General features: G+C 40.1%; 1 protein-coding gene across 3 annotated transcripts in view; it reads right to left on the bottom strand.

Moving 5' to 3' along the window:
• LOC128642628 (protein Niban 2) overlaps window positions 1-17,341 on the bottom strand; it is a 306,526-nt gene that overhangs the window by 206,289 nt on the left and 82,896 nt on the right. Inside the window, exons 1-2 of one of the 3 annotated variants that reach the window (XM_053695410.1) lie at window positions 11,000-11,036; window positions 8,794-8,875 (exon numbers count right to left, since the gene is read on the bottom strand). In XM_053695410.1, the coding sequence (XP_053551385.1) occupies window positions 8,794-8,848 (55 nt within the window). In that variant the 5' untranslated portion in view covers window positions 8,849-8,875; window positions 11,000-11,036. Of the gene's footprint in view, window positions 1-8,793; window positions 8,876-10,999; window positions 11,037-17,341 lie in introns of those variants that run through there. The other 2 variants (XM_053695411.1, XM_053695409.1) reach the window with 2 other exon arrangements.

The raw sequence follows: 17,341 nt of genomic DNA, 5'->3' as shown, positions 1-17,341 counted from the left end.
GAAACCAACAAAATAAACTACTTGTTTTCTGCAATTGTTTTTAAATAACCAAACTCCTCCCACCACATGCCTTATTTGCAGGAGCAAAGCTCTAGGCTTGTTAGTAGACAAAGCTCTTATTACGTCAGCAAAACCTTCCATTGCAATTTATCTGATCCCCTCTGCTGAGGCCACTTAGGGACAGATATGTGACAGGGTTAGACCTCAGGCCTCAGAAATGCAAAAACCTACAATCTGCAAAATTAAAGGGACATGAAACTCAAAATGTTTCTTTCATGATTCCAATAGAATATACAATTTTAAACAACTTTGCAATTTACTTCTATTAGCTAATTTGCTTCATTCTCTTAGTATCCTTTGTTGAAGAAGAAGCAATGCCCTACTGTGAGCTAGATGAATACATTGGATGAACCAATAACATGAGGCATATATGTGTAACCACCAATCAGAAGCTCCTGAGCCTACCTAGGTATCCTTCTCAACAAAGACTACCAAGAGAACAAAATAAATTAATTAGACAACAAAAAACACATGCTCTATCTGAATAAAGAAAGAGAAAATTTGGGTTTCATTTCCCTTTAAAAGACAAATGTAAACTTTCATAATTCAGATGGAACATGCAATTTAAAAAAAATTCCATTTTACTTCTATTGTAATATTGTGCAAAGTTTTTTATATCAACACTTTCTGAGGCACCAGCTGCAACTGAGCATGTGCAAGAATTCACAGTGTATACATATGAGTTTGTGATTTGCTGATTGTGGTCACATGATACAGTTATATGCACACTTTCTGATGCACCAGCTCCTACTGAGCATGAGCAAGAGTTCCCAGTGTATACTTATGAGTTTGTGATTTGCTGATTGCGGTCACATGATACAGTTATATGCACACCTACTGAGCATGTGCAAGAATTAACAGTGTATACTTATGAGTTTGTGATTTGCTGATTGCAGTCACATGATTCACTTATATGCACACCTACTGAGCATTTGCAAGAATTCACAGTGTATACATATGAGTTTGTGATTGGCTGATTGCGGTCACATGATACAGTTACATGCACACTTACTGAGCATGTGCAAGAATTCACAGTGTATACTTATGAGTTTGTGATTTGCTGATTGCAGTCACATGATTCACTTATATGCACACCTGCTGAGCATTTGCAAGAATTCACAGTGTATACATATGAGTTTGATTTGCTGATTGCGGTCACATTATACAGTTATATGCACACTTTCTGATGCACCAGCTCCTACTGAGCATGAGCAAGAGTTCCCAGTGTATACTTATGAGTTTGTGATTTGCTGATTGTGGTCACATGATACAGTTATATGCACACTTTCTGATGCACCAGCTCCTACTGAGCATGAGCAAGAGTTCCCAGTGTATACTTAGGAGTTTGTGATTTGCTGATTGCGGTCACATGATACAGTTATATGCACATCTACTGAGCATGTGCAAGAATTAACAGTATATACATATGAGTTTGTGATTGGCTGATTGCGGTCACATGATACAAGGAGCAGGGAGATGAAATGAAATTGTGAAATTTGTCAAAAGAAATTTGCTATTTATTGTCTTTTTATAACGTATTTGCTGATTATGCAATTCTACTGCATATAATGTACCTTTAAATTACATGAAAAATAAAATAATATTGCAGCTTTTCTACGCAAAATTAAAGTTTTCATATTACAACTTCAAAGTGTTTTCTTTACTAAATGTTCATTATCTATTCTCTAAGTACTGGCCTTTGTGTAAATAATTAGATAACGTAATGAGGTATTCACTCACTAAAAGATCAGCCCACTGTACTAGGCTGTGGTTTCAGTCAGCATAAACAGTTATTTCATAAACAAAAATATACCTAAAAGGAACAGTATCCTATACATTAACCCTGCAGCTGGTATATCAAGTAATAGGAAACGCATTCAGAAGAAACCAATTTTACTAACTGCAATCTTTACATGAAGTGTATTTCACAACCTTTCACATGGGTTAGGCTCTCTTTCTTACCCCCACTTGGAGATTGATTTCTGCTGCAGCCTCTTGTTTGCATAGCTGTTCTAAAAAAACAGCAGCTATTTCAACACAGTGGAGCACCTTGAGGATCTCTACAATAAGCAGAACTAGGATTAGTAGTGAATGAGGAGGAGGTGTGGTGACCTTGCTTTAGGTGGATGTACGAGATGTGATGCAGCATTTGGTACCTCTTAAAGTCTGCCACTTGTCACTGGGATCTACAAGCTACCACTATGGGGTAGATTTATCCAAAATAGCGCATACGAACAGATCGTCATATAATTGCGCAAATCTGAAAGAAACTTCTTCGCACTCCGCTTGCATTCGCCTAGGCGCACAGGCACGCTCCCGTGCAACAATAGACATTAGTAATAGGCGTAATTTAACAGCCCGACCTACAAATACGCCCAGTTTCTTATTTATCATTGCTTTGAGCCGATAGGGAACTGAAATTTCGGCTTCAATTGCGTGATGTATATTTCGCCATACAGACTGAGGCGAACACAATTATAATACATGCTTTTACATCTTGTGATGCAGTACTTTCTCCTTTTAACTAATTTTTCAAAGGCTCAGCACCAAGAAGAGACTGTTATTGGCAGAAATTTGCGCTTCCACAGGCGCATATGGATACCAACAGTTTTATACATATATATATATCAATATATTTATTTTTGCAATATTAAATTATCAACATATGGCAAAAACAGCACAGAAACATTATATAATATAAATATAAGCTAAATAGTTATCTAAAAAAACACTTTTTTAATAATCAAAACATGATGGCGTAAATATTTATAGGGATGTACTGTGATAAATATGGAGTAAATGCTTTCTCCGACAAGCGAAATTTATTATTATTACGCTCCAACTCGCCTGCGCAAAGTTACATCTATTTATTTTTTAATAAATTCAGGCGCACATGTGCGAATCTCCGGAGGCGAGCTGGGGTGCAGTTACAGGCGAAGCACATAGAGAGTTTGCCTAGCCTTTGATAAATCTAGCCCTATGACCTGTACTGGAGCTAAAGGTTCCTCAGAGGCCAGTGATAGGAAAGTAGCTCACCTGTGCTATGAACAGTGCAGTACCTCAGGGGACGGGTGCCAAGACAAGTGCAGTACCTCAGGGGACGGGTGCCAAGACAAGTGCAGTACCTCAGGGGACGGGTGCCAAGACAAGTGCAGTACCTCAGGGGACGGGTGCCAAGACAAGTGCAGTACCTCAGGGGACGGGTGCCAAGACAAGTGCAGTACCTCAGGGGACGGGTGCCAAGACAAGTGCAGTACCTCAGGGGACGGGTGCCAAGACAAGTGCAGTATCTCAGGGGCGGGTGCCAAGACAAGTGCAGTACCTCAGGGGCGGATGCCAAGACAAGTGCAGTACCTCAGGGGCGGGTGCCAAGGCAAGTGCAGTACCTCAGGGGCGGGTGCCAAGACAAGTGCAGTACCTCAGGGGCGGATGCCAAGACAAGTGTTTTAAGCACATGATGAATGATGTACCTCAAGATGAAGTAAATGTTTTAGGGAACTGTATTAAACCCAGTGTAATGCTTTAGAGATCAGTGCTCGGACCAGTAGAGCGCCACATGAATCAATACTCATACCAGTAGAATACCTCCGGGATCAATGATAGGACAGTGACTGGTATAGCTTAAGGATCAATGCTTGACCCAGTGGAGTACCTCAAGGATCAACAATACTTGGCAAACAACTTGAGTACCTTAGGGATCAATGTTTGCACTAGGAGAGTGCCTAAGAGATCAATGCTTAGACCAGTGGATTACCCTGAAGATCACTGCTAGGACAGTAAATTGAAATACCTCGGGATCAATGCTTAGCTCAGTGGAGTACCCTGGGGATCACTGCTAGTACAGCGACTGGAATACTTCAAGGATCAATGCTTGGGCCAGTAGAATACCTCAGGGATCACTGCTAGTACAGAAACTGGAATACATTGGAGACCAATGCTAGGGCCAGTGAAGAACCTAGGGTAACAATGGTAGGACCAGTCGAGTACTTTGGGTATCAGTGCTAGGGCCAGTCAAGTACTTTGGGTATCAGTGCTAGGGCCAGTCGAGTACTTTGGGTATCAGTGCTAATTAAGGACAGCAGAGTACAGTGGGTATCAATGGTAGGGCCAGCGGAGTACAGTGGGTATCAATAGTAGGGCCAGCAGAGTACAGTGGGTATCAATGGTAGGGCCAGCGGAGTACAGTGGGTTTCTGTTCTAGGGCCAGCGGAGTACAGTGGGTTTCAGTGCTAGGGCCAGCGGAGTACAGTGGGTATCAGTGCTAGGGCCAGCGGAGTACAGTGGGTATCAGTGCTAGGGCCAGTGGAGTACAGTGGGTATCAGTGCTAGGGCCAGCGGAGTACAGTGGGTATCAGTGCTAGGGCCAGCGGAGTACAGTGGTTATCAGTGCTAGGGCCAGTAGAGTACAGTGGGTATCAGTGCTAGAGACAGTGGAGTACAGCCAGTATCAATGCTAAAGCCAGTGGAGTACAGTGGGTAGCAGAGCTAGAGCAAGTGGGAGTACAGTGGGTATCAGTGGTAGGGCTAGTGGAATACAGTGGATATTAATGGTAGGGCCACTGGGTATCAAAGGTAGGGCCAGAGGTGTACAGTGGGTATGAATTGTAGGGTCAGTGGAGTACAGTGGGTATTAATGGTAGGACCAGTGGAGTACAGTGGGTATTAATGGTAGAGCCAGTGGAGTACAGTGGGTATCAGTGCTAGAGCTAGTGAGTACCTTGTGGATCAATACTAGCGCTTGTTCTCTTCTATATTGGTATCCTTTTCAGACCATGTTTAAAAAACAAATTCTATATTAAATGATGGAACAACGATCTGCAACACAATAGATAATGTGGTAGGAGGGAGGTTTGGGGTGAAAAGAACTGATGCATATTTACAACAACTAAAGCAATAGATAACAACTGGCACAACTAATAAACACACCATACATCAATAATCACAGAACAATCTGCGGGATAAACAAATCCCCAAAAACAATATACAGTTGTTCTAACAACAAAGGAAATAGAGCAGAGAATCATATCAGATGATTTAAGGGTTGGTAAACAAGGCAACGGCACAGCAGGAAATGCCAATAGGATACTTGTACAGGATAAAAGCTATTATCAGCAGCAAAAGTGAGGATTCTATGCCACTTTACAGATCCATAGTTAGGATTCAATTAAATGAAATTGTGTACAATTCTGTAGGCCGTACAAAAATAAACAAACAATTTATAAAAAAGTATAAAAAATACAATTCAAACACAATTTCACATACAAGTAGAACAAGATGCCATGATCTGAATAGAACAAAAAGTCAAATGTGGTGAATACACAATTAAATGAACATCTTGTGGTTTCAATATAAAATGTTCAGTTATAAATAGTAAATCAACTTTGCAATATACTTTTAATATGTTGCCCCATTTGTGTGAAATGTATGTCTGAATATCATAGATTTTCTAATTCTCAGAGTTGGAAATGCATCCGGCTGCCTTCATAAGGGTAACCCTGCTACATATATATAATTAATTGGCTTCAGCAGATAACAATTGAAAAAGAAGGCACTTTGTACCAATATAATGACTGTGGCTAGACTTGTTGTCCTCCGATTGTCTCCTCCAAATAGGGAAAATTATTGGTGTAGTTTGGCTACTAAAAAACAACTGCAGCAAATAAGATGTAAACATTTTCAAAACAAAATTACCACTTGCCTGATATGTTGTTCTATAACAATCAGCACGACACAAAAATGTCTTGCAAATACAATGTGCTACTGTCCCTTTAACCTTCCAGCACAGGAGATAATGATGAACACAAAAAGATATTTCAGAGTTCCTAAAGATAGTACAGGCACTACAGCAAGTGTTTAACATATGGCAATATGGAGACCAGATGGACCTCTGTAAAGATACTGTCAGCCCAGGTGCCATTCCTCCAGGTCACACAGACTGCTACTAACCAGGCAAAAAAAAACAACAGCCACAAACAGGTAAGTCCATTTAAGGGAACCTCCCTCATGCACAAACAGGTAAGCCCATGAGATATTAAGGGTATCTCCATCATGCACAAACAGGTGAGCCCATGAGATATTAAGGGTATCTCCATCATTCACAAACAGGTGAGCCCGTGAGATATTAAGGGTATCTCCATCATGCACAAACAGGTGAGCCCGTGAGATATTAAGGGTATCTCCATCATGCACAAACAGGTAAGCCCGTGAGATATTAAGGGTATCTCCATCATGCACAAACAGGTGAGCCCGTGAGATATTAAGGGTATCTCCATCATGCACAAACAGGTGAGCCCGTGAGATATTAAGGGTATCTCCATCATTCACAAACAGGTAAGCCCGTGAGATATTAAGGGTATCTCCATCATGCACAAACAGGTAAGCCCGTGAGATATTAAGGGAACCCCCATCATGCACAAACAGGTAAGGGTATCTCCATTATGCACAAACAGGTGAGCCCGTGAGATATTAAGGGTTTCTCCATTATGCACAAACAGGTAAGCCCGTGAGATATTAAGGGTATCTCCATCATGTGCAAACAGGTGAGCCCGTGAGATATTAAGGGTATCTCCATCATGCACAAACAGGTGAGCCTGTGAGATATTAAGGGTATCTCCATCATGCACAAACAGGTGAGCCCGTGAGATATTAAGGGTATCTCCATCATTCACAAACAGGTAAGCCCGTGAGATATTAAGGGAACCCCCATCATGCACAAACAGGTAAGCCCATGAGATATTAAGGGTATCTCCATCATGCACAAACAGTTAAGCCCATGAGATATTATGGGGACCTTCATCATGCACAAACAGGTAAGCCCGTAAGATATTATGGGAATCTACATCATGCACAAACAGGTAAGAGAACAAAGCAAATTGGTGATAAAAATAAATTGGAAAGTTGATTAAAATTACATTCCCTATTTAAATCCTGAAAGTTTTTTTTTGGACTTGACTGTCCCTTTAAGAGAATCTCCAACATGCACAAACAGGTAAGCCCGTGAGAAATTAAGGGAACAACCATCATGCACAAACAGTTAAGCCCATGAGATATTAAGGGAACCTTCATCATGCACAAACAGGTAAGCCCATGAGATATTAAGGGAACTCCCATCATGCACAAACAAGTAAGCCCATGAGATATTAAGGGAACCCCCATCATGCACAAACAGGTAAGCCCATGAGATATTAAGGGAACCTTCCTCATGTACAAACAGGTAAGCCCATGAGATATTAAGAGTATCTCCATCATGCACAAACAGGTAAGCCCATGAAATATTAAGAGTATCTCCATCATGAACAAACAGGTAAGCCCATGAGATATTAAGGGAAGCCCCATCATGCACAAACAGGTAAGCCCATGAGATATTAAGGGTATCTCCATCATGCACAAACAGGTAAGCCCATGAGATATTAAAGGGAAACGTCCTCATGTACAAACAGGTAAGGGTATCTTCATCATGCACAAACAGGTAAGCCCATGAGATATTAAAGGGAAACTTCCTCATGAACAAACAGGTAAGGGTATCTTCATCATGCACAAACAGGTAAGCCCATGAGATATTAAAGGGAAACTTCCTCATGTACAAACAGGTAAGGGTATCTTCATCATGCACAAACAGGTAAGCCCATGAGATATTAAAGGGAAACTTCCTCATGTACAAACAGGTAAGGGTATCTTCATCATGCACAAACAGGTAAGCCCATGAGATATTAAAGGGAAACTTCCTCATGTACAAACAGGTAAGGGTATCTTCATCATGCACAAACAGGTAAGCCCATGAGATATTAAAGGGAAACTTCCTCATGTACAAACAGGTAAGGGTATCTCCATCATGCACAAACAGGTAAGCCCATGAGATATTAAAGGGAAACTTCCTCATGTACAAACAGGTAAGGGTATCTTCATCATGCACAAACAGGTAAGCCCATGAGATATTAAAGGGAAACTTCCTCATGTACAAACAGATAAGGGTATCTTCATCATGCACAAACAGGTAAGCCCATGAGATATTAAGGGAACCTCCATCATGTATGGTGGGCTTTTTTGAGAAAGTGCTCTGAAAAGAGCAATGATCTAAAAATAAATGATCTTGCAGGGAGCATGGAGGTAAATTGGCACCACTTTCTGCCTAACAAAACTTGTGGGTGCCAAGGCATGCCATCCCTATGTAACAATCTAAAAAGTAGGACTACCAGAAGTGATAATCAGAGATATTCTGCAAGGAGAGTCTATCTCCAAAGGTGAACCCACCAGGAGAAATACACTCTCGGCAGTTACTCCAGCTGTATAATGGCAAGACCACCGCATCATAAGTAACTCTCTGCCCACAAAGGTGCCACAAGACAAAAAGTTGTGCATGGAAATTGGTTAAAGTTATTTTTGTTGCATTTAAAAAGAAGTCACAACATATTTGTTTTGGCTGGTGGGGCATGTGCCAATACACAAATATTCATTTTCAGTTGGTTTCCAAAATCAACAAATTAAATAGACATTTTTTTCACACCTTAAAGAGCACATTTTAAAATATACAACTTTTTTTTTTTGTTAAGCTGATCAATAAACAAGGTTCAACCAGCTCACGATCAGCCAGTGAGATTGTTCTGTTAGTTTGTAAATCAAAATAAGCAGCTTAAACATGCAACAAAAGGTGTAACTAGTCATTTTATAGGGGTTAGCATTAAACTTAAACGTGAGCACAGAAAATATTAATATTTTAGTTTAATGTATTCTTACCAGTGATGTGATGTCGCCTGTTCTCATCCAGGTGAATGGATATAGCATCCCCCATGGCACAGAAGACACTTGGAGGACCTGCCTGGCACAGAGCATTGAGATTACAAGATGCAATACATCAGAGACTAAAGGGTGTGTGAGTAAGGAGGAGGAACCAGAGAGGGCAGAGCGGAGTGTGAGACATGGCATAGGAGGAGAAGACGTGAGGAGGGAGGGGACAGACCCAAGAGAGAGAGTGAAAATGTTTGTAAAGACTGCTGGAGTCTGGTGTGAATAAAAGTGAGGGGCACCACCATAGATATTGTGAATGCTGGCAAATGAGGGGTACATAATACAAATGCACTCAGTTTATTCTCAGTGGTTAAATGGAGGAAGGCTGAGGGCATCAGCTGAGGGGAGGCTGGCAGGAGCAGATACAAATAGGTAGTGGGGGCTAGGTTGGCAGGAGCATATAAGGGAAAGCTGGCAAAAATCCAGGGGAGGCTAACAGGATTAAAGGGGAGACTGGCAACAGTAAAGGAGGGGAGGCTAACAGGATTAGAGGGGAGACTGGCAGCGTGCAAACTTGTGGAGGCTGGCAGCAGCAAATGAAGGGAGGCTGATGTGTAAAGGAGGGGAAGCTCACAGGATGAAAGGGAGACTGGCAGGTGCAAAGTATTGTAGGCTGGTAGGAGTAAAAGAAGGGAGATTGGCATAAATATGAGTGGGCAATGGCAAAACCAAGTGTCAGAATGAGTGGAGGCTACTGTGAGGGTGAAATTGGCATTAACATAAGGAAGAAGCTGATGTGAGACCAGGGAAGCTGGCATAAGGAAAATATGTTATAGAAACTGTATTCTAGGATCAGACTAGAAGGGCTATAGAGGGAGGAGGGGTTGGTGAGTAACAGCCAGGGGTCTGGCAACTTCCCAGAGACACTGAGAGCAGAATGTGACCTCCACACCCAGCCTGTCTCATTCATTGTCTGCAAAGCTCATTCTCTGCTTTACCTCACACTCATGTGTCTGCATGTCTCACACTCATGTATGTGTCTGTCTCACACTCATCTCACTCACTCTCATGTGTCTGCCCATCTCACACTCATTACCTCACTCACACATATGTCTGTCTATATCACACTCATTACCTCACTCACACTCATGTCTGCCTGTCTCACACTCATTACCTCACTCACACTCATGTGTCTGTCACACTCATTATCTCACTCACACTCATGTGTCTGCCTGTCTCACACTCATTACCTCACTCACACTCATGTGTCTGTCTGTCTCACACTCATTACCTCACTCATGTGTCTGTATCACTCATTATCTCACTCACACTCATGTGTCTGTCTCACACTCATTACCTCACTCACACTCATGTGTCTGCCTGTCTCACACTCATTACCTCACTCATGTGTCTGTATCACTCATTATCTCACTCACACTCGTGTGTCTGTCTCACACTCATTACCTCACTCACACTTATGTGTCTGTCTCACACTCATTACCTCACTCACACTCATCACTCACTTGTCTGTCTCACACTCATTACCTCACTCACACTTATGTGTCTGTCTCACACTCATTACCTCACTCACACTTATGTGTCTGTCTCACACTCATTACCTCACTCACACTTATGTGTCTGTCTCACACTCATTACCTCACTCACACTCATTACCTCACTCACACTCATTACCTCACTCACACTCATGTGTCTGTCTCACACTCATTACCTCACTCACACTTATGTGTCTGTCTCACACTCATTACCTCACTCACACTTATGTGTCTGTCTCACACTCATTACCTCACTCACACTCATTACCTCACTCACACTCATGTGTCTGTCTCACACTCATTACCTCACTCACACTCCAGTAACTGCAGCCTCACTATCCTCAGTACCTCACTCACACCCTTCACTACACCCACAAGCACTGTTCTCAGCCTCTAAGCTGCCTAACTCGTTTTATTCCCTCAGTAGCCATATTGCAGCATTCCAGCACACATCATACACTGAAGCAGCTCCCACTCCAGATGCTCTCCCACACTCTCAGCTTCTTCATGGGCTCTGCTGCTCCGTGACACTAACACGGATAGAAAATGACAGCTCAGGGAGCAGGTTATACCCACGCCCTGTGTGATGCCTGCTAATACTACAGCGTGCCCCCTGTATAAGGTAGCACCTGCCCCTATATAATGCCCCTATACACAGTTACCTTGTGTAGCAGCGCGCCTGGTCTCGGTCTCCCTCCGTGTGACACACCCAGCCAGCAGGCTCAGCTCGCTCACTCCCTCCGCCCCTCACACTCCCGCCTCCCCGCACACCCCCTCCCCGCACAAAAGCCACAGCTCACCTTGGAAACCTCAAAAACACAAAAAGGTCACCACTTCTTACGGTCATTTAACTCCAACCCGTGTAAAGGGTTAACAAAATAAGCTAGAGGATGTTTCATGCAGTGGGGAATCTTTTCACACATGACGTGACCATGATTTAACCTTTCCACATGCCTTTGTCATTAGGTCACTGCTTAGTGAAAAGTACCATTTAATGTCTTAAACATGTCACTGTCATTAGGTTATGTTACTATATAGTACTGACCAGTTAACCCATTAGACATGTCACTGTCATTAGGTTATGTTGTTACTATATAGTACTGACCAGTTAACCCATTAAACATGTCACTGTCATTAGGTTATGTTGTTTCTATATAGTACTGACCAGTTAACCCATTAGACATGTCACTGTCATTAGGGTATGTTGTTACTATATAGTACTGACCAGTTAACCCATTAGACATATCACTGTCATTAGGTTATGTTGTTACTATATAGTACTGACCAGTTAACCCATTAGACATGTCACTGTCATTAGGTTATGTTGTTACTATATAGTACTGACCAGTTAACCCATTAAACATGTCACTGTCATTAGGTTAGGTTACTACATAGTACTGACCAGTTAACCCATTAAACATGTCACTGTCATTAGGTTAGGTTACTACATAGTACTGACCAGTTAACCCATTAAACATGTCACTGTCATTAGGTTAGGTTACTACATAGTACTGACCAGTTAACCCATTAGACATGTCACTGTCATTAGGTTAGGTTACTACATAGTACTGACCAGTTAACCCATTAAACATGTCACTGTCATTAGGTTATGTTGTTACTATATAGTACTGACCAGTTAACCCATTAGACATGTCACTGTCATTAGGTTAGGTTACTACATAGTACTGACCAGTTAACCCATTAAACATGTCACTGTCATTAGGTTATGTTAATATATAGTACTGTCCAGTTAACCCATTAGACATGTCACTGTCATTAGGTTATGTTACTATATAGTACTGACCAGTTAACCCATTAGACATGTCACTGTCATTAGGTTAGGTTACTATATAGTACTGACCAGTTAACCCATTAGACATGTCACTGTCATTAGGTTAGGTTACTACATAGTACTGTCCAGTTAACCCATTAAACATGTCACTGTCAGGTTATGTCACTACATAGTACTGACCAGTTAACCCATTAAACATGTCACTGTCATTAGGTTATGTTGTTACTACATAGTACTGACCAGTTAACCCATTAGACATCTCACTGTCATTAGGTTAGGTTACTACATAGTACTGACCAGTTAACCCATTAAACATGTCACTGTCATTAGGTTATGTCACTACATAGTACTGACCAGTTAACCCATTAGACATCTCACTGTCATTAGGTTATGTTGTTACTACATAGTACTGACCAGTTAACCCATTAGACATGTCACTGTCATTAGGTTAGGTTACTACATAGTACTGACCAGTTAACCCATTAAACATGTCACTGTCATTAGGTTATGTCACTACATAGTACTGACCAGTTAACCCATTAGACATCTCACTGTCATTAGGTTATGTTGTTACTACATAGTACTGACCAGTTAACCCATTAGACATGTCACTGTCATTAGGTTAGGTTACTACATAGTACTGACCAGTTAACCCATTAAACATGTCACTGTCATTAGGTTATGTTGTTACTATATAGTACTGACCAGTTAACCCATTAGACATGTCACTGTCATTAGGTTATGTTGTTACTATATAGTACTGACCAGTTAACCCATTAGACATGTCACTGTCATTAGGTTAGGTTACTACATAGTACTGACCAGTTAACCCATTAAACATGTCACTGTTATTAGGTTATGTTACTATATAGTACTGACTGGTTAACCCATTAAACATGTCACTGTCATTAGGTTTTGCTGTTACTACATAGTACTGACCAGTTAACCCATTAGACATGTCACTGTCATTAGGTTACTACATAGTACTGACCAGTTAACCCATTAAACATGTCACTGTCATTAGGTTATGTTACTATATAGTACTGATCAGTTAATCCATTAAACATGTCACTGTCATTAGGTTAGGTTACTACATAGTACTGACCAGTTAACCCATTAAACATGTCACTGTCATTAGGTTATGTTGTTACTATATAGTACTGACCAGTTAACCCATTAAACATGTCACTGTCATTAGGTTATGTTGTTACTATATAGTACTGACCAGTTAACCCATTAGACATGTCACTGTCATTAGGTTAGGTTACTACATAGTACTGACCAGTTAACCCATTAAACATGTCACTGTCAGGTTATGTCACTACATAGTACTGACCAGTTAACCCATTAAACATGTCACTGTCATTAGGTTATGTTGTTACTATATAGTACTGACCAGTTAACCCATTAAACATGTCACTGTCATTAGGTTATGTTGTTACTATATAGTACTGACCAGTTAACCCATTAGACATGTCACTGTCATTAGGTTAGGTTACTACATAGTACTGACCAGTTAACCCATTAAACATGTCACTGTCATTAGGTTATGTCACTACATAGTACTGACCAGTTAACCCATTAAACATGTCACTGTCATTAGGTTTTGTTGTTACTACATAGTACTGACCAGTTAACCCATTAGACATGTCACTGTCATTAGGTTAGGTTACTACATAGTACTGACCAGTTAACCCATTAAACATGTCACTGTCATTAGGTTATATTACTATATAGTACTGTCCAGTTAACACATTAAACATATCACTGTCATTAGGTTAGGTTACTACATAGTACTGACCAGTTAACCCATTAAACATGTCACTGTCATTAGGTTACAACATAGTACTGACCAGTTAACCCATTAAACATGTCACTGTCATTAGGTTATGTCACTACATAGTACTGACCAGTTAACCCATTAGACATGTCACTGTTATTAGGTTATGTTACTATATAGTACTGACTGGTTAACCCATTAAACATGTCACTGTCATTAGGTTATGTTACTATATTGTACTGTCATTAGGTTAGGTTACTACATAGTACTGACCAGTTAACCCATTAAACATGTCACTGTCATTAGGTTACTACATAGTACTGACCAGTTAACCCATTAAACATGTCACTGTCATTAGGTTATGTTACTATATAGTACTGATCAGTTAATCCATTAAACATGTCACTGTCATTAGGTTATGTTACTATATAGTACTGCCCAGTTAACCTATTAAACATGTCACTGTCATTAGGTTATGTTACTATATAGTACTGACCAGTTAACCCATTAAACATGTCACTGTCATTAGGTTATGTTACTACAGAGTACTGACCAGTTAACCCATTAGACATGTCACTGTCATTAGGTTATGTCACTACATAGTACTGACCAGTTAACCCATTAGACATGTCACTGTCAGGTTATGTTACTATATAGTACTGACCGGTTAACCCATTAAACATGTCACTGTCATTAGGTTATGTTACTATATTGTACTGTCATTAGGTTAGGTTACTACATAGTACTGACCAATAAACCCATTAAATATGTCACTGTCATTAGTTTATGTTACTATATAGTACTGACCAGTTAACCCATTAAACAGGTCACTGTCAGGTTATGTTACTATATAGTACTGACCAGTTAACCCATTAAACATGTCACTGTCATTAGGTTATGTTGTTACTACATAGTACTGACCATTTAAACCATTAAACATGTCACTGTCATTAGTTTATATTACTACATAGACTGACCAGTTAATCCATTAAACATGTCACTGTCATTAGGTTATGTTGTTACTACTTAGTACTGACCAGTTAAACCATTAAACATATAATTAGGTCTCTTTAGTTCTTCATGGGACTGATTTTTTTTAACCCATTAAACCACACACTAACATTTGGTCACTTTGCTTTTGCACTTGGCTGATTCGTTAGGTCACTTAGTTCTTGCATGGGACTGTCACCATATGAGACATCTCTTCAGCATGCACAGGGAAAACAAGCACACTTGTGACCTGCTGGAAACGCAGGGATAGTTATTACATAAAGTTCAAAGAGAATTCAGATGATGTAAGGTAAATAGGAGTAAAGAATTTGAAGAATTGGGTCGGGTTTAGTGACCGAGCTATGAGAGGTATGAGATGAGACACCCTGTTGTCACTGTCACTATGAGGAATGCAGGGTGACATTGCTGGGAGACAAGACATAGCAGAGAAATTGAGATTACAGACTGAGAGATAATAGAGACAAAAGTATATTTCAGAAATAGGTTGAAATATATCACAACACCTGTACACATTTTAATGGGACAGTAAACTCTGTGTGATGGTGATTTTAAAGGCTACTTGATTTTTTTTATTGTTTAAAAACACAGATAACACCTTTACTACCCATTTCCCAGCTTTGCACAACAAACATCGTTATATTAAAGGGACATTATACACTCGTTTTCTCTTTACATAAATGCTTTGTAGATGATCTATTTATATAGCCCATAAAGGGTTTTTTGGGTTTTCTTAATGGATAGTTTTGCTTATTTTTAAATAACATTGCTCTGATTTTCAGACTCCTAACCAAGCCCCAAAGTTTTAGGAGAATACCGACGTATACCTACTCCAGCTTGCTTCTGTTTGTGTAAAGGGTCTTTTCATATGCAAAGGAAGGGGGTGGAGTGTCTGATATTTCCCACTTGCAGTGGGTGTTCCAATAACCTTTTAAACAGAGCTAAACTGGAAGCTTCTAAGTAAGTTTTTAAACGGTTTTATACTGGATTTTTATATCAGTATCTGTGCATATTATTATTTATAGTAGTGTCTATTACATGCATTTATATGAAAATTGGTGTATACTGTCCCTTTTATATACTTTAAAATCTCTGTTTGTCCGTTTCTAAGCCCCTGCAGGCGGCCCCTTATCTCAGTGCTTTTAAAATCTTGCACAGCAGCCAGCCAGTTCTAGTTCATGTGTGCCATATAAATAACATTGTGCTCACTCCTGTGTACTACAGCCAGACAGTGTTAGTTCATGTCTGTCATACAGATAACATTGTGCTCACTCCCGCAGAGAATGATAAAGGTTAAACAAGTACCATCACTGATTGGCTAAAATGCAAGAGTGTAAAAAGTACTGAGATAAGGAGCAGTCTGCAGAGGCTTAGATACAAGGTAATCACAGAGGTAAAATGTATATTAATATAACTGAGATAAGGAGCAGTCTGCAGAGGCTTAGATACAAGGTAATCACAGAGGTAAAAAGTATATTAATATAACTGAGATAAGGAGCAGCCTGCAGCGGCTTAGATACAGGGTAATTACAGAGGTAAAAAGTATATTAATATAACTGAGATAAGGAGCAGTCTGCAGAGGCTTAGATACAAGGTAATCACAGATGTAAAAAGTATATTAAAATAACTGAGATAAGGAGCAGTCTGCAGAGGCTTAGATACAAGGTAATCACAGAGGTAAAAAGTATATTAATATAACTGAGATAAGGAGCAGTCTGCAGAGGCTTAGATACAAGGTAATCACAGAGGTAAAAAGTATATTAATATAACTGAGATAAGGGGCAGTCTGCAGAGGCTTAGATACAAGGTAATCACAGAGGTAAAAAGTATATTAATATAACTGAGATAAGGAGCAGTCTGCAGAGGCTTAGATACAAGGTAATCACAAAGGTAAAAAGTATATTAATATAACTGAGATAAGGGGCAGTCTGCAGAGGCTTAGATACAAGGTAATCACAAAGGTAAAAAGTATAGTAATATAACTGATGCAAGGGGCAGTATGCAGAGGCTTAGATACAGGGTAATCACAGAGGTAAAAAGTATATTAATATAACTGAGATAAGGAGCAGTCTGCAGAGGCTTAGATACAAGGTAATCACAAAGGTAAAAAGTATAGTAATATAACTGATGCAAGGGGCAGTCTGCAGAGGCTTAGATACAAGGTAATCACAGAGGTAAAAAGTATAGTAATATAACTGATGCAAGGGGCAGTCTGCAGAGGCTTAGATACAGGGTAATCACAGAGGTAAAAAGTATAGTAATATAACTGATGAAAGGAGCAGTCTGCAGAGGTTTAGATACAGGGTAATCACAGAGGTAAAAAGTATAGTAATATAACTGATGCAAGGGGCAGTCTGCAGAGGGTTAGATACAAGGTAACCACAGAGGAAAAAAGTAAATTTATGCTTACCTGATAAATTGATT

The sequence above is a fragment of the Bombina bombina genome, chromosome 12 (genome assembly GCF_027579735.1).
Source record: "Bombina bombina isolate aBomBom1 chromosome 12, aBomBom1.pri, whole genome shotgun sequence".
NCBI lineage: Eukaryota > Metazoa > Chordata > Amphibia > Anura > Bombinatoridae > Bombina > Bombina bombina.
Note: the sequence above shows the minus strand (reverse complement) of the source record. Positions and strands in the feature narration are given on the sequence as shown.